This window comes from Molossus molossus, unplaced genomic scaffold (genome assembly GCF_014108415.1).
Source record: "Molossus molossus isolate mMolMol1 unplaced genomic scaffold, mMolMol1.p scaffold_m16_p_1, whole genome shotgun sequence".
In the NCBI taxonomy this organism is placed as follows: Eukaryota; Metazoa; Chordata; class Mammalia; order Chiroptera; family Molossidae; genus Molossus; species Molossus molossus.
In genome coordinates this window covers 71,968,825-71,992,522 of record NW_023425344.1, presented here as the reverse complement: position 1 = coordinate 71,992,522, position 23,698 = coordinate 71,968,825, and the positions used below count along the sequence as shown (strand labels likewise).

The following is a 23,698-nucleotide window of genomic DNA, read 5'->3' as shown; positions in this document are numbered from 1 at the left end:
GTTTCTCTCTCTCCCTCTTCTCTATCTAAAAAAATCAATAAAAACATGTTTAAAAAATAATAAAAATAAGGGATTTCTTCTGAAATAAAAAACTGAAGGTAGAAAGAGGTGGACCATGGATGAGACTCTTGTTTTGTTATAAAACCCTTGGTTGTATTTGTTTTTTAAACTCACTTTCTCCCTCTCTCTTTCTCTCTGTACACACACACACACACACACACACACACACACACACACACAATTATTTGCCTCTTATTTTCTGCCTAATGAATTCTTACTGGTAAAGCACATTCTCTATGACACTCTTCCTAACTCCACCCAGCTTCCTGCAGTTAGTGACCTCCGTGGGGCTCAGGAGTACCGCTCACATGCCGCTTTCCCAGCATTTCCCTGTCCTGTCTCAGCATTTAGGCACATGCCGTTTCCTCCACTAGACTAAGCATTCTTTTCTGTCAGGAGTTGTACTTCTGGGGGTGCCTGCCTTTTGAATCCATGCTGCTTGCTTTTTGAATGAACTGTTTGTAGTACTGAAGAGGTTGGCCTATTCCCTAAGTGCGAAATGCTTCTAGAAGGCATGGGAGGAGTTTCAGAATAGCTAACGGAGAAACAGGAACCAGTGTGTCTGTCAGAGGACAGTGCAGCCAGCTTAGGGTGGGAGGGCGGCGGGTTCACATTCTCTCTGGCTTTTCTACTTCACTGCTCCAGGCTGTAGAGCAGACTTAGTCCACAGTTTGGATGCATAAAATCAGTGATTGTAAAAGTCAAGGGAGTGGGGAAAAAAAGGCGGGTAGGTAGAGGAAGGGAGAGGAGTCTCTCAGGAAAATCACAAACATAGAGTTTATGTGTTTAAGAACAAAGACGGAACTAGATTATTACAAGTATCCAAGTTCAGAGTCAAGGATATGGGGCCATGGTCACAGGACAAGTTATGATTATATTGGCTGAAATTAATTATCAATAATACAAGTCAAATAAAATTCCTTTAATAAACTCTGGACTGATTTTATCTATCTTGAAATGGCAATTTTGGGTTATTGGTCATGAGTAGCCCTTCCTTGATAGAGCTTCATGAGATCTAACATTCTGGGACCTAGTCTCATCAATTATTCCTTCTCTGATCTACATCTGTCCTTCTTCACTGGTTGCTTTCTTAAGAACTGTGTAAAGAACCTTCAGTGTTTTCCCCCCAAAAAATGAAACAGATTTTCCTTTAAAAGAAAATTTATCTATAATTTATTTTTACTTTCATCACCAAACTTCTTTTGTAATTAACATACCCAAATCCATGACCCTTTGCAGTCTTCCTCTATTCTCTGTCATTCATAAGAACTTTTTGGCTCCTAATATCTATTTTTTTTTTTTTTTTTTGAGTTCCCAACCTAAAATGTGTAACTCTAATAGCTATGCTTTGTTCTAGACACCTAGGACCCGTGGCATACCACTATCTGGGTTCTCCTCTTACCTTTTAGAATATCTTTTACTCCCTGCCTGCATGGTTTTTTTACACTTTGCTAAATTAGTAGAGCTTCCCTGAAATTTCATTTATAGCCCTTTCTACTTTCTTCTTCTTCTTTTTAACTTCTTTTTCTTTATTGATTTTAGAGAGAGAGGAAGGGAGAGGGAGAGAGAGAGAGAAACATCGATCGGCTGCCTCCTGCATACCTCCTACTGGGGATGGAGCTTGCAACCCCAGCACGGGGAATCAAACCAGTGACCTCTTGGTGCACGGGATGATGCTCAATCCACTAAGTCACACCTGCTGGGCTCTTGGTTTTCTTTGCTAGATCTTATTTCGCCTGGCCTGGTCTTCAATTGTCTCCTTCCCCTTACTTGACCTATTGTTTCTTTTTACACAGTAGTGCTTTAAATAGATACATCTGTCTTAGGACCTGAGCCCTCTTCAGCATTTGAATCATGTATCCAAATATGTACTGCATATCTATTTACTTGAACCTGAGGAAAAGCTATGAGGATTATATAACATACTCAACACGTCCATCACGGACCTCCTCACCTTCTGCTCAGACCTGCTGTCCCTGCCATGTTGCCTCACCTCTATGGACTTGCCTCCCAGACTTAGTAAAAGGCTCCATCCCTCTCATTTTTAAGGCAGATCTTAGGATAGCTCAAGAATCCATAGTATAAGTTTAATATGTTCAAATAAATGGTATTTCCATTTTACTGATGACAAAACCGAGGCTCAGAAATGTTAAATAATTTGCCAACACAACATGACCAGAAAGTGGCTCAGACAGACTTGTGATCTGTTACATACCACGTCTTTTGTGAATTCCTACTCAAGACTCTTAGTCCAATTCTAATGTGCCTTCTTACTGAAGGCTTCTCTGATCTCCCCAGCCAAAAATGACCACAGAAGCTTCAACCTGATTTATTAAAATTTTAAGATTCCAATTTATTTATTTATTTTATTATTTAATTAACTTTTGTTACAGATGTTTCTCCTTTTTCCCCCACTGATTCCCCCTCCCCCTCCCTCCCTTCCCCATCCCCAGCTTTGTTGTCCATGTCCATTGTTCATGCATACATGCATATAAGTTCTGTGGTTTATCTCTTCCCCACCACCCCCTCTTCTGGGGATGGTCAGTCTGTACCCCACTTCCACGTCTCTGAGACTACCCCATCCCTCAGACTGTTATGTACATTATATTCCACAAATAAGTGAGATCATATTTATATTACATGTCATTGTGTACTTCCCTTCAATCTTCTAGCAGATTTTGTGTTTCTTAAAGGAAAGAATCAATTCCTGTAAAATTGGAAATATCTTTTCTGTTGTGGAAAAGTCTAGTTGTTCAATTTGCTAGACTAGGAAAAATTTAAGTTCTATATTTATCCTTAAACTGCATAACAAAGTTTGCTATTTTTAAAAAGGCAGTATTGATATTTTTCCAAAAGTTTTATTCTTCTCAGTGATTTATATTTTGCCTCAGCTCCTTGACACCAATTATATTATAGAGTGTCATAGAACTTCTAACACATTCTTAATTTGGAGGCTTTATAACAGTATTTTGGGAGCTAAAGAAAGCATAATAGAGAAGTGAGAAAAAATAAGTATTACTCAAATAAAGTCACCAAAATTAAAAACACTAATAATAAAACCCATGTGAAAGTATGTAACATTGTGACCAGTTCTAGCACTATATAAAACTAAAAACTTGAAGACAAAAATGACTTGATGATAATCTTTTGCAAGACAATAGTAAACATTTTAGAACACCTAGATGATACACCAATCATTAAAAATTCCTAATTGTGTTTTGACAGTTTCAAAGCTTCTAGCCACATGAACAGAAACAATTAAAAACCTGAGGATGCAGCATCATAAAATGTATAGTGGTCATCACTTTGCAATTTCAGACAGTTTTAATTATCTGTCTTGGTACAGAGTTCACAGAGCAGAAGTAAATTTGCTATATGTTTTTGTAAAAATAATTATGTTCAGGCAAAAATAGCTTGATTCAAGTAAATCTTTTCTCAGAAGTAAAATTTTAACTTGCAAAAACATTTAAAGATTAATTAGAGAACTTTGCACTATTGAATTCGTTCTTGAGCTTATTAGATGCATTCAGGTCAATATCACTTTTAAATCCCCATAAAATTTGTTAAAATCATCCTGGCTATGTGCTTAAATAGATATAAATGCAAACATTCTCAGCAATTAACTGGGGAGTAGCGGGTGAATGCACTGAGCCAGGATTCACTGTGCTACCCCCATTAGTGCTAATGACAGTTATGTGCCTAATCCCTTCTCACTGCTCTTAACTGTCAATTTCTCTGTGGGATCTGTTCCAATGCATTTAATGTTCACATCCTACCCCCACCGCCTGACAAGCTTTCCTTACCTCAGTGATGAAGGATTTGGCGGTGGCAGGATTCATAACGAGGATGGCTCGCCTAAGAGTGTCTCGATAGCGATTCAGTTCCTCGATTCTCATGGTATCAAAGAGAGTGGTGATCATTTTATTGATGTTGTTTTCCACCTTTTGAAGTGCAACGTCCATCCCCTGCTGAGATACTTTGTCCAAAAACTCCTGTATTCCACGGATATCTAGGAATATCAAAATCCCATCAAAGTGAAATAGAGCACAGAAGAGAGATAAATATCAGAAGAGTTTATTGTTCAACATTATAGGCTGTCTAAAGCTACTAATTACGTAGCTGGTGATGCTCTGAAATATGTTAATGCTTAGTATGATTTAATGCATTTACATGGAAAATGTGGACTGTTATTTTTAAAGTGATGTTCTCATCACCGAGCATTCCAAACGATCTCACCTGTGGAAAATGTTAGGCCAGCACCCTCACTTCACTATGGCAAATGTGAGATACAGAAAGTACACTTCTGATTTTCCTCAGCATTTTTAAAGATGTGATATCAACCTCAGGTGAAACATGAATATCATTAATGGCAGTTGAATCTGAACCAGGATGATTAACATGTAAAATAAGGCAACAATATCACTAAATTTGACATTTATAATCTAAATAGAAAGATAGTTTTGAAAGGTTATCTTCAAAGGGTCCCAGGTCAATAGACCACAAATAAAATATCTACATTTTTGTCTATTTTATGAGAACCACCTCGATATCTTAAATCTGGAGAATTTGGTAAGAGACAGTTTTCCTATCAGGAGTATAGGGAATGCGCTTTGCATGTAAAGCAAATTTTAACAAAATACTCACACGCTCATTCCAAAAAAAAGCAAGTTCTGAAAGATAATCAGAAAAAAACAAAACAAAACTTTGTCCATTTCACATTTAAATAAGGAGGGTAAAATCTAGTCTAAATAAAGTGTTTACAAATTTATACCTGGATGTATATTCAAAAAACAATAAATGTCTGAAATGTTACAAATATTTCTTCCTAGTACCATATTGGCTGTGTATAAGAGGAGGAATAGCTACATATTTTCTGTATGTGTCCATGGCAATAAAATGTTTAAAGAAAAAGCCCTGGCCGGTTTGGCTCAGCGGTTAGAGCGTCGGCCTGCGGTCCCGAGAGACCCGGGTTCGGTTCCCGCTAAGGGCACGTACCTCGGTTGCAGTTTGTCCCCGACCCTGGTTGGTCGTGCGGGTGGCAGCCACTGGATGTGTCCCTTTCACATCGATGTTTCTCTCTCTCTCTCTTCCTCTCTCCCCCTCCCATTCTACCTGAACAAAAAATAGAAAAATGTCCTCAGGTGAGGATAAAAAAAAAAAAATGCTTAAAGAAAAAAAACTAGTGAAGGATAAGAAGTAAGTGGGTTTGTGGGTTGCTTACTGTAAATAGACTAAATCTCAAAATTCCTAATTGTGTGTAAAATTTGCCTGTAAATTTTGCATGTAAAATTTGCCTCTCACGGGCAATGATTAGTTCATGTGTTTTTCAATATATTAACAATTAAAAACTATGTGTGTGTGTGTGTGTGTGTGTATGTGTATATATATATTCATAAAAGAAGAAAACAAATAGCCACAAATTTGGAAATTGACATTTGGTTATAACTAAAGTTTATATTTGCAAGGCTACAAATTAATTGTAAAATTTTTATTTCTTATTAATTTTGTTTTAAAATAATTACTGCAAGTCTATATTCAGTTATCTGATGACTCTCAAATACTTCAGAACAGATATAAGGTATGCAATCTACCTTATATTCTTTATTCCTAATTATAAGCCCCGCATGTCAGCATCATAGCAGCTTAAAAGAACAAAGCCTCATCTAGAGCAGAACAGGAGATAGAAGAGCTGGAATAATAAAGGTATTATGTACTCATTAAATATCCTAGTCAGAAAGTACCTAAGGGTGTAAAATACTCAGGAGAGGATTAAACAAAGGGTTAGATCTGATGCAATTTCACAGACACAGGTAGACATGTAACTGGACAATGTACACACTTAAGCAGGCATTCACCAACTCTGGTGTGAATCAGAATCACTTTGAATTCTTTAAAAAAAAATTAATCTTTTAAATCTTCACCTGAGGATATTTTTCTATTTATCTTCAGATAGAGTGAGAGAGAGGAAGAGAGAGGGAGAGAGAGAGAAACACTGATGTGAGAGAGACACAGCACTGGCTGCCTCCCACACGACCCTGACCAGGGCTGGGGACGAACTGCAACCCAGGTACGTGCCCTTGACCAGAATCGAATCCGCCACTCATTGGTCCATGGGCTGACTAACCACTGAGCCAAACTGGCCAGGGCAGAAAAATATATTTTTAATTAAATTAAAAATTTTCACCACCTTTTATCCCCTCTAGCCCTCTACCACCTCCACCCATCCCTCTCCATCCATGCAATTACCACACGGTTGCCCATGTCCATGAGTTCTCTCTCTCTTCTTTCCTTTCCTCATCTGATTAAAAATATAAAAGCCCAGAACCAATATGACTTTAAAATACATGTCCAGCAAATCTTTGATTGTGAATTTTAATTTGTTGTTTTTTTTCTTTAGTTTGAATCCCTTAACTGTGAATCTAAATATAAGACAAAATAAAAATATGTTGAAATAAATAAATATGCTTAGAAAACACTGTGACCAGAGCAGAAGGCTCCAGATCATTTATGTTCTAGGAAATGCTTTGTTCACAGAAATAATATATCAGTGTAATTTCGTATCTTAACTTTGAGGAGAAAAACAATTGTTCCAGAAATATTTATTGAATACGGGACACGATGTTGTATGCAAGGAATGCAATAGTCAATATCCTTCTCCACATTGAGACAGACAATGAACAAGTAAAAAAACTAATGCATACAAATCACATTAGTGCATGAAGGAAACTATAAGGGTGCTCTGGGAGATAATGCCCGGGTTGTGGAGAGGATCTATTTTAGTTAGAATACTCAAGGAAGGTTTCTCTGGGAAAATTGTTATTTAAGCTGATCTAAAGGATGAGAAGACATTACCTGGACAGAGATAGGAAGTGGAGACAGCTGCATGGAGCACATGCCTCAAGGTAGCAAAGAGCTGTGTTTGAAGCTGGGAGACTTGCAGCGTGGGTGCAGCCCAGCGAGTGAGGAGGGCAGAGGCAGATGAAACTCCATGCAGAGTGCAGGTCAGGTTATGTGGACCCGGGTGAGACACAGAGAGGTTTTGCTCTTATTCTAATTACCGTTTTCATCTATTGAAAGTTTTAAGTAGAGGATCTAAGTGGATGACAGGCTATGTGTGCAGAATGAAAAGCAGTTTAAGGCTGAGAGTGACTTGTTAAGATAATATGATTCAAATTGAGCTCGTAAATGATATCCCCTTGATTTAAATCAGTCTGACATTTTTTAGCTTTTATTTTACGAACAGAAGGTGAGTTTTATATATGTAGTTATTTGGACAGCAAAGTGATGTGAGAAAAGATTGTTAGTATCCTCTGCTTCCTTAGTCTGGAATACTGGTTATCATTGCCTAGAAACACGTGATCGTAAAATAAAAAATATATATTTCTGTCTTTCCTTTTTATTGAATTTATTGGGCTGACACTGGTTAACAAAATTATGCAGGTTTCAAGTGCACAATTCTAAAACACATCATCTGTACACTGTATTGTGTGTTCACCACCCCAAGTGAAGTCTCCGTCCACCACCATTTATCCCCCCATACCCTCCTCCAACTCTGCCCCACCCCCAGGCAACAATCACCATAAAATATTTCTGGTCTGTAACAAAAGGAAGACAAAGAACCCAATTAAAAAATGGGCAGAGGAACTAAACAGACACTTCTCCAAACAGGACATACAAATGGCTAAGAGACATATGAAGAAATGCTCATCATCACTAATCATCAGAGAGATGCAAATTAAAACAACAATGAGGTATCACCTCACACCTGTCAGAATGGCTGCCATCAACAAATCATCAAACAAGTGTTGGCGAGGGTGTGGAGAAAAGGGAACTCTAATACACTGCTGGTGGGAATGCAGACTGGTGCAGCCACTATGGAAAACAATATGGTGTTACCTCAAAAAATGAAAAATTGAACTTCCATTTGACCCAGTGATCCCACTTCTAGGAATATACCCTAAGAAGCCTGAAACACCAATCAGAAAGAATATATGTACCCCCGTGTTCATAGCAGCACAATTTACAATAGTAAAGATCTGGAAACACCCCAAATGTCCATCAGTAGACAAATGGATAAAAAAGCAGTGGTACATATACACAATGGAGTACTATGCAGCTGTAAGAAAGAAAGGTCTCTTTTCCTTTGAGACGACATGGAGGGACCTGGAGAGTATTATGCTAAGCGAAACAAGCCAAGCAGAGAAAGACAAATATCACATGCTCTCACTTATTTGTGGAATATAATGAACCTAACAGTCTGAGGAATGGGGTAGTCCCAGAGACGTGGAAGTGGGGTACAGACTGATGATCCCCAGAAAAGGGAGTGGGGGGGGAGAGATAAACCACAGAACTTATACGCATGTGTGCATGAACAATGGACATGGACAAAAAAGCTGGGGACGGGGTGGGGAGGGAGAGGGAGGGGTTATCAATGGGGTAAAAAAGAGAAACATCTGTAACAAAAATAAATAAATTAATAAAACACACACACACAATAAATAAATAAAAAGATGGCAAGATAAATGTCCAAAAAAAGAAATAATTATTTCATAGATGTCTTCTAAGATTAGATTAGTGAGGGCATATGTGTGTGGGTGTGTGCAAATCCAGTGTAGTGTCTATCACACAGTAGTTGCCGTTATTGTTAATAATAGTACATAACTACTTGTTATGATGGCTAGCTAGCCAAAATAGCTAGCATAATGTTTGAGAGTATTGGAATGCAGGAGTTAAATACTAATAGATTTGTTTCTTTGAGAAGAATATCAAATACCCAAGACATGTGGCAGTTGCTAAGTATGATGTGAGAAGAATCTGAATCTATTAGCTGCTCTGTGGAAAATCATCACTGAAGGAGCGTGGGCCTTTGATTTTGTTAATTCATGAACATAATTAACCATTGCAATTACTTAGCTACATCATCTGCATGCCTATTAGTTCTCAGGAAATGAAAATGAAGGTTACAAAATAGAAAAAGTCAATCCACAGTGCCTGACCTCAGGGGGCTTCTAGGCCCGCAGGTGTGACGAAGTGCTGTTTATTGATAGCAGAAAATTTAATGGTACTTCCAGTTCAGTAGTTCCCAGGGATTACTAATTCTGCTGACCAGATAATTATATGACAAGTAGTGGAAGGTTCATTAAGTTATCAAACACAAAACTAGGGGGCAAACCAAGAAGAATTTTCCTGGGCCCTATAAAGAAACTGCGGTACCCAGAAAAACGACCTTCCAAAGACGCCCATGTCCTAATCCTGAGAATCTGTGACTATGTTAGGTTAACCAGCAAAGAGGAATTAATGCTCCAGATCACATTAAAACTGTTTGTCACCTGAGTTTAAGATGGGTCAAAAGCTCATATTATTTGGGTGGGTCTCGTGTAATCACAGGGTCCTTAAAATTGCAAGGAAGAAGCAGAAGAGGGGAGTCAAGAAGATCTGACTACTGAAGAATGAGCTGACTTTTGGGGAACTTCGGAGAGAAGCAACGTTGCTGGCTTTGAAGATGGGGCTGTACAATTGAACCTTATATAATGTGATTAGCCAATGTTACCCCAATACATTTAATTAGAAAAAAAGGGAAATAGATACAGGATTGTCTAGTGAAAATAGTAAATGAGGAACATTTAATTTTTTTAATGTTTTTCTTTTTTTTTTTTAAGAGAGAGATAGAAACATCAATGTGAGAGAGAAACATCGATCAGCCATCTCCTGCATGCCCTCCACTGGGGATTGAGCCAGCAACCCAGACATGTGCCCTGACCAGGAATTGAATTAGTGACCTCTTGGTGCATGGGACGATGCTCAACCAACTGAGTCACACAAGCCAAGAAATAAGAAACATTTTAAGTAAAAACATTAACAAACATAAATATATCAATACCTTTCCCAATAACTTTAAATTTAAGTTATTATTTAGTCTAATTCTATGGAGGACATGACAACTGAAACATTATATTTTAATGTGATTAATGTCAATAGAAGAAACGTAATCAAGGAATAAAAGCATAGGGTAGTAGCAAGAAACCACATCTTATCAATGCTAAAAAGAAAATTATTTTACCTAGTTACTGGGTTGTTCTGATACAAGGAGATAAAGTATGTAAAATATTAAAGCAGTTTTTGTAAACTGCAAATTTCTAAGCCATGTGCATCATCAAAAGTCCCATTAACCCAGTCAAAAGTCCCATTTTTCCTTAGCTTTCTTTTACTGTCTTTTTCTATATAAAATATAAAAAAAAAACATAAGTAAATCTTGATAAGGACTAAACGTTGGTTTAGGTAACACCCTCACAACTTGATATTCTAGCCACCATCAATTTCTCTGACATCTAAATTACCTTTTTTAGACCACTTCCCATGACAATGCTCCAAGAGGTAGAGGCTGATTGAAGCTCAGTGATTTACTTTATTAAATTGTATAAAATAATGACTTAATTATGAACAGTCACATAAGATTAAATTTAATCTTTATATGAAAAATGAAACAGTTTCAAGCCTTATTAGAATCTATCAACACATTTCAAAACTGACCTGAGAACTGGAGAACTAGGGCATCCTATTGTTCATTGCAAATCAATAGTTCAACATCCAAATAGATCCCTTTTGGAATCTTGTCTCTGCTCACTATGTCGCAAGCACTGTGAGAGGTACTTGGAAGAGAATGCTGAGCAAGACAAACACCATCCCTGCCCTCAAGGAGCCTGTTATACCCCCTCCTGATAACACAGAACCTACTGCAAATAGCAGAATCTGACAGTACTCCAAACTGTAGTGGCAATTTAACTAAGTTTAATGACATTCTCTGGAGTATAGCAAACAGTAATTCTCAGTCTCATCATTGTATTCAAATATCACCTTGAAAATACTGAATTTAGTAAGAAAAGAAATTCATCATTAATTATTTTTAAGTCTGATTTTTTTATTTTTTTCTCTACTCATCTTTCTCATTTGAGTAGATTAGGCACATTTAATCATTTTGATCACGTAATGCATTGAAGACCTCATTTGAAATCGGAGACTTTAGTACTGCATTCAGCCAATTGTGGTGTTTCTGGAACTATGACAGGAGGCTGAGCTTTAAAATTAATATTTAGAATCTTGTGACTTTTAGATAAAAAGCAGTATGTCATACTGCTGGTACATTAAATACATCATTGAGCTGAACAAATTTTCCCAACATATGAATAGAAAAGCATGCTCTATAAATGCCTTGTTTCCTGAAAATAAATAAATAAATAAAGCTTTTAACCACTGATTTAAAAAAAAAAGTGTTTAGAAGAACTCTTACTTGAAAGAAACTTTGAGTCTTTATTGAGTATTTCCTTGCCATTTGTAGTGGATTTAGAAAATAACAATATAATATAATATTAAATTTTGAAGTGACATAGTCCAGCAATAGTGGTCCATCACTGAGACTTTCTATTTGCTAAGAATGTGTGGTTTTAACATCAGATCATAGTGTTTCCATATGTGCAATATCTTTACATTAATGCTGATCAATATCTTTTAAGGAAATTTTACTGATGAACAAATCCAAAGCAGCAGAATATATCAGTTTTACCTGCTTGACATAATATGCACTGATGCAAAGAAAAAGTTGACTAAGATGCTTGGATAAATTATATGTTTATTGATGCACATTGAAGTAAATGAGAGAACTGAAAGTTGGAATGTGGCCAAATGAGTAATAAACAGCTTTAAGACTGTTTAGAGAGATAGTTAAAAATATAACCATTAGACAGTTGAAAATACCTTCAGGGTAATTATAAACATTTGCACTCAATTAAGAGGAGTGTGTCCATCTCATGGGCCTTGATTAAACCTATATTAAGAATGCATGAAATATATTCTGTGATTCCTAGGAATGTGCTCATGAAGACAGTCATTCAATACTCATTTCAAAGGGGCCTACCCTATGGCAATTTAATTGTAAAAAATGGATGACATACTGAGTAGTTAAGCGTAGTGTTTAAGTACCCAAATCATTCCACTATGTATTGACCCTTTATTTGGCATTACTAAATCAGTGTTTTTAGAATACAGGAAAGCCCATAAATAACTCATTTAGTATTATGTAAAGTTGAATTTCTTCCTTTGTTTTTGTGTGAATGGGTGTTAAAATATATATTCCTCTATGCACAGAAACAAAGAAAGAAACTTGATTATCTACATATGTATATAGTAGTCATTTACTATAATCTAGTAGTCATTCCCATGCTAAGCTATTTTATCATCACCTGTTAGACACTTTTATGTCCGTGATCTTCAGAAATACTGAGTTTTGTAAATTAGAGTAGAGATTTATATATGACCAAAAATCTTGTTGTAAAAGAGGAAATATACCCTAAACCTGTATGAACAATGTCAGATAGGCTAAGAACATAAATTTAAGCTGACCAAACAAACATAAATAAACAAAGTCAAAATTAACTTAAGATGTTTGTGTTTTAAAAGCAATTTTGAAGGTTGAATTATAAAGACAAATACTTATTATTTTAAATATCTAACATTAAATATTGAATATAACTCAATTTTATATTAAATTAAATTTTAAAATAAATTAACTTAATTAAAATAATCTAACATTTAAATAATTATTTTCTTCTAAGTAAGATTCCCTTCAAATTGGAAAGGGAAGCACATGTGTCTACGTATGTCCACCCTTCACTCAGAAAGTCATCATGTAATTCAGCTGTGAATGAGACCATGCCACTCCCCTGACAATATTATTTGGTTCGGGGATTAGCACAAGACCCAAACAGGGCCTGAGATGTGATGTGTGGATATACTTCTGTAAGATGATATCTGATATACAGACAAAGAGGAAGGGTCACTGTATAATATAATAACCCATAAGGATGTGGTTTAGTCACCATTACCATTTGTCTAGCCTAAGAATGAAACTAATCGTTGATGGTGAGATGAAGATATTTAAGTGAGTTATTTTCCTATTTTCAAGAAGTTCCTGTCTCTATGTCATTACTATAACATGCTGCATAGATCTGTTCTTATTACCCTATTATCCTTCCAGTCTCCATAACTAGATCCACCAAATAGATCTACCAGTAGATTCATGTCAATATCAGGTTGGAATCAATACTGTTTCAGTCAAAGGAAATTAAAAAACCCAAGTAGCTTATTCGGTGAAAAGCACTTCAACCTTACTGCTTACGTTACTCTAGTCAATCAGTTCTATTCAGTTCTCCCAGTCCTGAAATTCAACTTTTCTCTCACCAATATTTTCAGAATAGAATCCTCACTAAAGCAATCTATCTGCTTTTGTCCTATTTTAAGGACCACCTACTCCTGTAGCTTTCTGGTTTCGGCATATTGTCAGTTCCCTGATTCTGGAATCTGGCGATTCACTGGTCCATTCAATGAATTACTTGCTTAGACCTCTCTGATAGTGAGCTTGCCTAGACTACTGCCTATTGCTTTTATCAACTCTTCTTGGATATCACATTCTACCTATTTGACCAAACTTTCTCTCAGAGATTTGCTTGAAAGCTTAGCAAATTGAGAATGATATAGAACTAGAAGGGGAGGGCAATATAATGAGTTATACAATGAAGAGTTAACATAAAATTTTTGAATTGCAGAAATTATAAGAAAACACACCAAGTTATAAGTGTTTTTATTTTTTTTTAAAAGAGGTCAAGTTCTCACCTCTCTCGGAAGCACTAAGAGTGTGGGGTACATTGTGCATTGAGAAAATGTGTCAGGTCAATACAGAAATATTGAAAAACCAGAATAGATAAGGATAAAGAAATTTAGAAAAGTATTAACATCTGAAAAGCACATCATGTTGAAAATGGGAAATTGCTCTTGGTACTTAGGCACTAAGTAAGAAGAAGTCTAAGTAATCACTTTCTTTACTTATTGATGAATTATTACAAGCAAAAGGATTACTTATATAATTCCAGAAAATGGGTCCATTTGTCCTTGTAAGTGTTTTAAGTTTAACATAAAGAAAAACATTCTGAAAACTAGGTATGTCCAATGTTCACTGTGAAATAGGCTTCTTCAAAATATGAGTTCTTTCTCCCTTGGAGCATTCTGGCAGGGAAAACAATGCTCTCAATCAGAGACATTGGAGAAGGGACCTGCTGACATTTCTTGCTTTCAATGCCTTATCAAGAAACAAAGATGGCTGTATCAGAATCACCTGGGAGTTTCAATGTATATGTTGCTGGTACCTAATTTGCAAATATCCAGGGGTCTGGGATGGGACCCAGGCATTATTATAATTAAAAGCTCTTCCACTCACTCTGATTTACTACTGGATTTGGCTTCTACGTGTTCACTGCATTCAATTTTAACCTTTTCTCTTTGACTCCATAATCCCTGAGTGATCATGATTTAATTATACTGTTTCTATTGCAACTGTTCAACTCTATTATTACAACTCAAACGCAGGCATTGACAATATGCAAACAAATGAACATGCTGTGTTCTAGTGAAACTTTCTTTACAAAAAGAAATTTCAGGCCCAATAAGAGGTCGCTGACTCCAGGAACATACATTAAGGACAGATTGAACCAACTGCTGTCAGGTTGTCCTCTTATTATTATTTATTTTTTTTTATCCACACCAGAGGACATTTTTTCATTTTTTATTCAGCTAGAGTGGGGAGGGAGAGAGAGAGAAAGAAACATCGATGTGAAAGGGACACATCGAGTGGCTGCCACCCGCACGACCCAACCAGGGCCGGGGACAAACTGCAACCAAAGTACATGCCCTTAGCAGGAACCGAACCCGGGTCTTTCTGGACTGCAGGCCGACGCTCTAACCGCTCAGCCAAACCAGCCAGGGCAGGTTGTCCTCTTAAACAAGAGGTGGACTCAAGAATTCTATATAAATTAAGAACTCATAGTATTACCAGTTGGCAAGGAGGTTATATTGGAGTCCCTATTAATGTATGTCTTACTTTAGAGGGTCCCAGCCATTGTAACTAACACTTCCCTCCCACCTTCTTTCATTTGAATGGATTTGATCCCAGTCCTTGTCAGTCAGATTCACTAGAGTGGTTTTAAAACTCTCATATTCATGAGGAAATTTGTTAGAAGCCAACAGTATTGTAGAAACAAAGAATGACTATTTCAAGGAGACAATTTTCCATAGGTCTCCTGTGTTACTAAACATTTTGCAAGCAGAAAGGTTCTCCTTAGAGAACAGGAGAGATTGATTTACAGTAAAATTAGTGTCTCCTTCCACGACACATGTCAAGCAGTTTTGCTAGAAGCCCTTTATAAAATATAGAGGTTCCCTGAGCCAGGTTCCTGGGTTGTCATACAAGTCCATTGCATGTACAGCATTCGCTTACTGGCTTCATATTATAGCCCTGAGGGACTTCAGGCCAAGAGGAACCAACGAGGCTCGTGCTGTACGCTTGCCATGCTTTGACTATTAAAGTCCTCTCTCTCTAACCGAGGAGCATAGCATTTTCTGCCAGTATCCATCAATTTGATGCAGTTTAACTTAGCTCACAAGTAAAGTAAAATCACAGATCCTTCACAGTTCTTGACAATATTATATCACAACCCCCAGCTGTAAGAAATCCTGGAGAGTGCAGTTTTTCATGGGAGTATTGCCCTCTCAAATTAGTTTGGCATTTTGTTAGCAAATTTAAAAGGGAGAATGATTATTGTGTAGGCAAGATGCTATTTCTGCTGATGGTCAGCCTACTTTGGCCCAATGACTGTCCTGTTCTCATGCTTCCAGGGATAACCAAACCTTCTAAATGGACATACAAGCTTTTTCTTTTAATAATGTTAATAGATCGAAGGTATGCAGGCTTGAAGTCATGATCTCTCTTCCAGGGATAACCAAACCTTCTAAATGGACATACAAGATTTTTCTTTTAATAATGTTAATAGATCGAAGGTATGCAGGCTTGAAGTCATGATCTCTCTTTAATAAAGATCATTCTATACATTTCATTTCTAAATTTTTATTTAATTTTACAGTTTTTTAGAACTTATTCTTTGTTCATTTTTTTCTTTATTGATTTTAGACAGAGGGGAGGTAGAGGGAGAGAGAGAGAAACATCGATGACAGAGAACATCAATAGGCTACCTCCTGAATGCCCCTCACTGGGGATCTTGCCCACAATCTGGGCATGTGCCCTGACCAGGAATTGAACCCTCTACCTCTTGGTGCATGGGTCGATGCTCAACCACTGGGCCACACCAGCCAGGCTAGAATGTATGCTTATCTCTATAACATCAAAGTACTTTAGGGCTGAAAGCAAGACTACAGATGAGACTATCAGTGTTTGAACTCAGGCTTCCTGACTTACTTTCGCATCGCCTGACTTATTACCTCAGAATTTTCATCTATAACCATCATCATCATCATCATCTACCTCATAGAGCTGCTGTGAAGCTCCAATGAGATGATATAGTTAAGGCACTTAGAACAGAGTTTGGACACAATAGATACTCTGTATAAGATCAACCCTTGTTTTTATATATGTGGGTGATAGTTCACTGCAATTTCTTCATACTCATTACACATGGTTAGGAGTATAGCTTGTGGTCAGACTTTACATCTCAGCTTTAATATTTCTTCTTTTTTTTTTTTCTCACACGAGGATATTTTTCTCACACGAGAGAGAGGAAGGGAGAGAGAGAGAGAAACATCGATGTGAAGGGACACATCAAGTGGCTGCCACCCGCACGACCAACCAGGGCCGGGGACAAACTGCAAACGAAGTACGTGCCCTTAGCGGGAACCGAACCCGGGTCTGTCCGGACCGCAGGCTGACGCTCTAACCGCTGAGCCAAACTGGCCAGGGCTAATATTTCTTAGCTATGTCTTGTGAACATATTATCCATCAGTTGTTTCTCTTTTCCAGTTGTAAAATTATGATAATAATATCACCTACTTCATCAGAGCTGTTGAGATTAAATGGTATATTATAAAATACTTATTCTAGTTCCTGGCAAATAAAAATCTTCGGAGATATAACTTTTAATACTTTTATTGCTGCAAGATTGGTTCACACATCCTGCCTATTGGATGAGCCATCTGCTGTACCTTGTGAAAATTTGGTGGATTTTGACAGGCAACAATCAAGTCAAAGTCCACCCAAAAAGGCTTTCGTTACTGCTGCTGAAATTAGTCACTTTATAACACACCACTAGCATTTAGTTTGCATCATTCATGACACATTTTCTCTATTAAGAGAGTCATAAAAATATTTACCTCTTTTTTTATTTTATTATTTATGTATTTTTTCAAAATATGTTTTTATTGATTTTTTAAAGAGAGAGGGAGAGAGAGATAGAAACATTGATGAGAGAGAGAAACGCCCATCAGCTGACTCCTGCACACCCCTCACGGGGGATCCAGTCCTCAAGTCAGACATGTGCCCTGACCAGGAATCGAAGTGGGACATCTCAGCCCATGGGATGATGCTCAGTCCACTGAGCCACACTGGCCGGGCTTTCACCTCTTTTTAAAATTGTAACTTCTTAAAGGCTAAGACTACATTCTTTAAAACTTTTTATCTCATACTTTGCATTGCACTAAGAAAATGAAGAATGAATATTTCCCGAATGACACATTTTAAAAAAGCTCAACACTTTCTAAACTCGTTTCAAGACTTTTAAAAAATGTTTTGAATCAATCCATTCAAATAAAGTTTCCCCATTTTTAAAATCTTTTCATGCATTTACTTAGAATCAAAGACTTGAATCTTCTTTGTTAGAATATTTAAAGAACACTTTTATACTGTGACCTTAATCATAATTAACTGTTTTTGAAAAAAGTGTTTCTCTAATTAACTGGATATAGAAGCTTAATTTTTTTTTAAAAAAAGTATATTTCTCTAAGCAAAATACATCTTCAATAACACTTGGCTCCAGCAGGCTTCCTGATACCATCCATAGATGATGCGTAAGTCATTCATTAATGAAAGCAATTCCTGATAATCAAGATAAAAGACAAGTATAAATCCAAGGTTTGAACTTAAAATGATGACATTGATGAATGGATATGTAAATAAACATAACCCTCTTCAAGGTACAAGGTATTTGGATATATTGATGTTTATTTTGGACTCTTGCCAGTTCTTTACTAGCAAGATTTATTGTCAGTATCAAAGGGAAATTTTCTTTAATCAAACAAGGGTATTACTGGAAATAATTTTAATGATATAAACAAGGTAATTTTAAAATTAATTATTAAACTGAATGATAAGTCAGAAGCAAATTTATCATCAGAGTAAAGAAAAAAGTTATTTTATTATTATTATTCCTAAAACAAACCCTGCTTCTATCAGAGGACCCAGTCACACACTGAGACTATCGCATCTTGTTTACTCAAAGAAAAACAGAGGAAGCAAGAATGAGGCAGTTCGTGAATTTAAAGGATGCTACGTGACTACACACTTAGTGTGCATTTTCAAAAATATTTGCCTCATCAATAAGAAAAATGTATTTTCATAATAATTTCCTAATGTAATCCATGTAGGACTTAGAAACAAGATAACAAAGGATTTTTTTTTTCCCTCATGGACATTTATATTAAAGAATAAATTTCTCATTTTAATGTTGTGAAATGCCTTTATCCAAAATCACTTTTTTCCCCCCTATTTTCCATGACTACTTTGATAGGACTAATTAAAATGTGTTTTCTCACCTTAAAGAAAGATTTGGGGCTTAAAAATTAATTATTTCAAATTAGGTACCAGCAGAGGTCATAAGAATGCTGTTAAAGGTTATAAAAATCATACATCATCCGACTGGAAGAAAACTGACAAACCCATATCGGGCATGTTTGTTCCATTGGTAAAATTTCCTGTGTTCACTAAATAATCCTATCAGTGAATTCTGAATTTGTGTTAAATCCTTACTTTTACTGATGGGCCAATTATTTTTAATTTCCTTTTTATTTTATTCATTTCAGTCTCTTGGTCTTTGTTTGGTGATCCCTAAATAACACGAATTAAGCAACAAAAGTTAGGATTTCCGTGCTGGAGACAGTGGGTATGCTTCCGGAGAGGGCCACAGACTTTTGGCTTAAATCTACCCATCGAGTTTAATGTGACTCTGGCTGCCAACACCCCGGGCGACCTTTGAATATTTAGGACTAAGTGTAACCACCACTTGCTTTTCCTCGCTGGGAGTCCTCAGGAGCTCCTATTTGTGGCTTCCCAGATGTCTGCCAACTTTTTTGTGCTCGGTTCTATTGATGCCTCTTTCTGGCCCACTCTGGTGTAACTGTTGTCACAATGCTGGGTAGGTTATGACAAGAAAACCATTATTTTGAAAATGCTTGTTTATTTATTTGCTAAGAAAAAAAAAAGTTACACCACAGGAGGTAAAATCTTCTTGCCTTTTTTTTTCTTTTTACAAAACTGTAAAAACTAGACCCATCCATACTGAATGGAAAAATTGTTCTGAGATTTCCTCTTGAAGCAAATCTCTCAGGAAACACGTTTCAAGAGATATATTCCTTGCCAATCACTGTTTATATCTCCGATTTGATTATATCCATCTTTATCCCTCCAATGATAAAAATAAGAGAGAAACTATATTTGAACATCTCTGGGATCAGTTAGAAAATAAGTAGATTAATTCAGGAAAAAAAATTAAACAAAAATAATATCACTTTTACTTCCTTTTCTTAATTAAATGCAAGTAAAAATACCAAGACAACGTGTCTTCTCAAATTATGAGAAATTTCGGAAAAATGCTTGGTGTTTTACCTTGGAAAGTTAAATAAATATGTCTCATACACTCCGTTTTTTGGTAAGATTTCATATTATAGACAATATGCCATGCTGACTTAAAGTAATATAATTTCAGTGACCCCAAAAGAGTTAAGTACTAAGTAGTTATTAAAGTTTACACAAGGATGTAAGCAAGATATATCAGAATTTTTTAGAACCAATATATAGAAATAAGATATTTTTTCAGTGTTTCAGGATCTGTCCAAGTGGTCTTTTATTATTATATAGAGATATACATGTTTTTGAAAAGGGAAGAAGACAGTCATCTTTATGACTTCCCATTGCTTGAAAAAAGAACATATATTGGAGTCAGATTCCCTTCAAAACTATCTATAGACTAAGCATTAAGTTCAGGTATTTATATTAAAATCTGACTTTAGCCCTGGCCAGTTTGGCTCAGCAGTTATAGCATCGGCCTGCGGTCTGGAGAGACCCGGGTTCGGTTCCCGCTAAGGGCACGTACTTCGGTCGCAGTTTGTCCCCGGCCCTGGTTGGTCGTGCGGGTGGCAGCCACTCGATGTGTCCCTTCACGTTGATGTTTCTCACTCTCTCTCCCTTCCTCTCTCTCCCTCCCCCTCTATCTGTACAAAAAAATGGAAAAATATCCTCGGGTGAGGATAAAAAAAAAAAATCTGACTTTAAAGAGATTTAATAGAAAACATTGAACTTTACTTTAAAATTTCTGTTGTTGCTGCTAGATTTATTAGAAAAACATGACAGACCAAGAAAACCACAAATAACAATGAATAAGCTTCTTGAGGTTTTTCAAGATTTAATGAAGTTGCTGCCATGCAAATATCAGCTTACACAACTCTCACAAATCACGAACACTTACCATATTCACTGTCATAGAATATGATGAATTTCTGCCAGGCATATTCTGTGATGACTCTCAGGATAACGTCATTTAAGTAGACAGGTGGGCGAACAGAGAGTGTGTAGTCATCATTCCTGTTGCTCCGGGTGAGTCCACAGCCACTCCTTGGGGTCCCAGCTGTTGAGCGCTGGATGAAGAGGTGGGGGATATGCATGGCATCTGCCAAAGACTGGAGGGACCCTGCGGACGTGCAACCAATGGAGCTGACCAGGGCCAAGATGCCTTGATTCATAAGTTCACAGGCTGCAAGAAAGCACAGTAATATTCAACTGTCAATGAGTTTCTTGTATTTTCTCTCCTGTGAGGAGCAGTGAATTAAGCTTATGGAGTTATTATACAACTATGGACATTCTTTTTAAAGGAACATTCTACCTGAGGAGGACCCCAAATTACAAAATGCTACTGGAATACAGTTAAAAAATTCTGCCCTTTAGCTATTTGACTTGTGCAAATTATTTAGTCTCTCTTGGTCTCAGTTTCATCATCTGTAAAGAGGGTAAAATAGCATACATCTTGCAGGGGTATTACCAGGGTTGGAGATAGTTCAGTGTCTGTTATTTGCCTCTCAGATGATAGGCATTCAATTAGTAATAACTATGCTTTTATAATTATTATTGTATAATTCAGAGAAAAGATAATTCCTTACTGAGTATATAACAAGGTTTTCAAAAAGGAGATATAATACACAAACTGGTGAACAAATGAAGGTGGGGGGGCGAAAATGAAGGGTTTGAGCAATGCATTTCTGGCCACAGAAAACAGAGCCATCTAGTATTTAAAACTTTGATAACACTTTGTTTCTCTTACTAAACTGGAGAATTGAAAATATTTTTCTGCTTTTCCTTGGCAAGTCAGAAATACTCATGGTCAAATCAAAGACCACATATCAGCAGCCAACTCATTCTGGTTTCCAACTGGAAATTTTCTTATTTCTACTAAAGGATTTATAATCTCTGTTTTAATTTCATTGAAACTATTCTATGTAGGCATATATGCTTACTTCAAAACATTTAAAACTAGGTCAAATATAAATTATAAGTAAATGTAACGACACAACATATATAGAAAAAAAGAGTTAAGTGATATCTCAGAATGCCAATCTTTAAAGGCAAGACTTTAAAAAAGAAAATCAAAAGTAAATTTAGAAGGAATCAAAGCAAGCTTCCAATGCAGAAGATTGTTTTTTATAACTGACTCAGTCTTTATTCTAGATTTTAGGCATTCTAGTTATTACATTCTCAGTGTTCAGACATTAGCATATAATGTTTTATACAATTCCTGAAAATTTAAAGGAAGACTTAGATAAGTACCTATATGTAATTAATTGGTTAGTTAATAAAAGCTGACAAAGTATTAGTTTAGAAGTACACTAATAATGACATGTAAAGAAAAATCAAATTAGTTAATTATGATTAATGGTAAGACACTAATACATACAAAATAAATTAAAAATTATTAGGAATATAATTTTCAAGGACAAGAGAGGTTATATGATTTTAAATACATGTGAAAGACAGCAACAGCATAACAGATTGAGGTTGAACATTCAGTAAAAATCACAGTACCTATTCATGTTCATAAAGTCAACACTTACAGAAAGCAATATGAATTTATAGTTATACTTTCAATGAATTTATACAAAACACTGGTCAGTAGAGTGTATTATTATTATAGGAAATGCTACCATTACTTATTATAGAACGAAGTAGAAATTCACATTTTAAAAATATTTTGATTAAAAGTTTGGCTCATTTAGCATTTAAAATAAAAATAGGAGTTCAAGAAGGTATATACAGTTGAATTCTATTTTTAGATTACATGAATTAAGAATGACTAAGCCCTGGTCTGTGTGGCTCAGTTGGTTGGAGCATCCTCACATATACCAAAAGGTCAGGGGTTCAATTCCCAGTCAGGGAACATATCTAGGTTGCATGCTTGGTCCTGGTTGAGGTGCGTACAACAGGCAACCAGTTGATGTTTCTCTCTCTTGCTCTCTCCCTGAAAAAAATAACTGCTAAAAAGAAAGAAAAAAAGAATGATTTAAAAAATATAACATTTTATAAAAATCTACCATAAACTTTATAAAGTTAGACATGTAAAAGTTTGAGGTAAAAAAAAAAAAATCCAGTTTTAATATTCTATTCTGTCACATGAAAGTTATCTATTTTAATCTTCAGATTTAGAAAGATAAACTCCAAAGAGTCAAATATTAATCATTACTTAGCAGATAAATTTGCTGTAGTATATAATCTATAATTCCCTCTAATCAGCTATGTGACTTCTTATTAACCTCTATTATTAAGAACACAAGCAACACAAATACTAGAAAAAGTTATTACTATATAAGCATATGTGTTATTTTTCAATTATCTACTATTTGGTATTATTGACCCTGATACATATATTAGCAAGAATAACTGAAATTTCCCTATAAAATTAAAATACGAACCATCAAAAATTGCAATCGGACAACTATATAATGTTAGATCTGAAAGGAAATTTAGAGATTATGTAATCTAGGGATGCAAAATCAGCTTTAACTGCTCTAGCAGCCATGATTTTTTGGTAAATTGGCATTCTGAAACACTATTTTGAGAAAGATTCGGAGACTTGATAAGAAAGAGTACCAGACTCATTACGACAGGTTTGCTCTACCTGCTAATGATTACAGTTGTCAAAAAGCACACCCTTCCCTTAAAAAATAAACAGATAAATAAATAAATAAATAAATAAATAGATAGATAGATAGATAGATAGATAGATAGATAGATAGAAGACTCTGGTCTCTAAGTCACTGTCCAATATCTATTTCAACATAGCAAGGGAATTTCATTCGTAATTTTAAAATCTTGTATGGCAAAGACAGATAGAGGTCTCTATAAGGAAAAGATCAATTAAAGATGATCTCTTGTCAGGTTAGTAAAATAGGTGGTCTCACTAAAGAGAAAGGAAGAGTTCACACACCTACGATGGATTGGGGCTCAATGATCCAAAACACAACCCCAGTTGGACACATATAGAATGGT

The 23,698-nt window shown here is 36.0% G+C and overlaps 1 protein-coding gene across 2 annotated transcripts in view; it reads right to left on the bottom strand.

Annotated features, from left to right (window-relative positions):
* GRID2 (glutamate ionotropic receptor delta type subunit 2) overlaps positions 1-23,698 on the bottom strand; it is a 1,393,668-nt gene that overhangs the window by 664,513 nt on the left and 705,457 nt on the right. Inside the window, exons 3-4 of one of the 2 annotated variants that reach the window (XM_036259309.1) lie at positions 20,631-20,915; positions 3,864-4,069 (exon numbers count right to left, since the gene is read on the bottom strand). In XM_036259309.1, coding sequence (XP_036115202.1) covers positions 3,864-4,069; positions 20,631-20,915 — 491 coding nt within the window. The remainder of the gene's footprint in view (positions 1-3,863; positions 4,070-20,630; positions 20,916-23,698) is intronic. The other variant, XM_036259315.1, reaches the window with a different exon arrangement.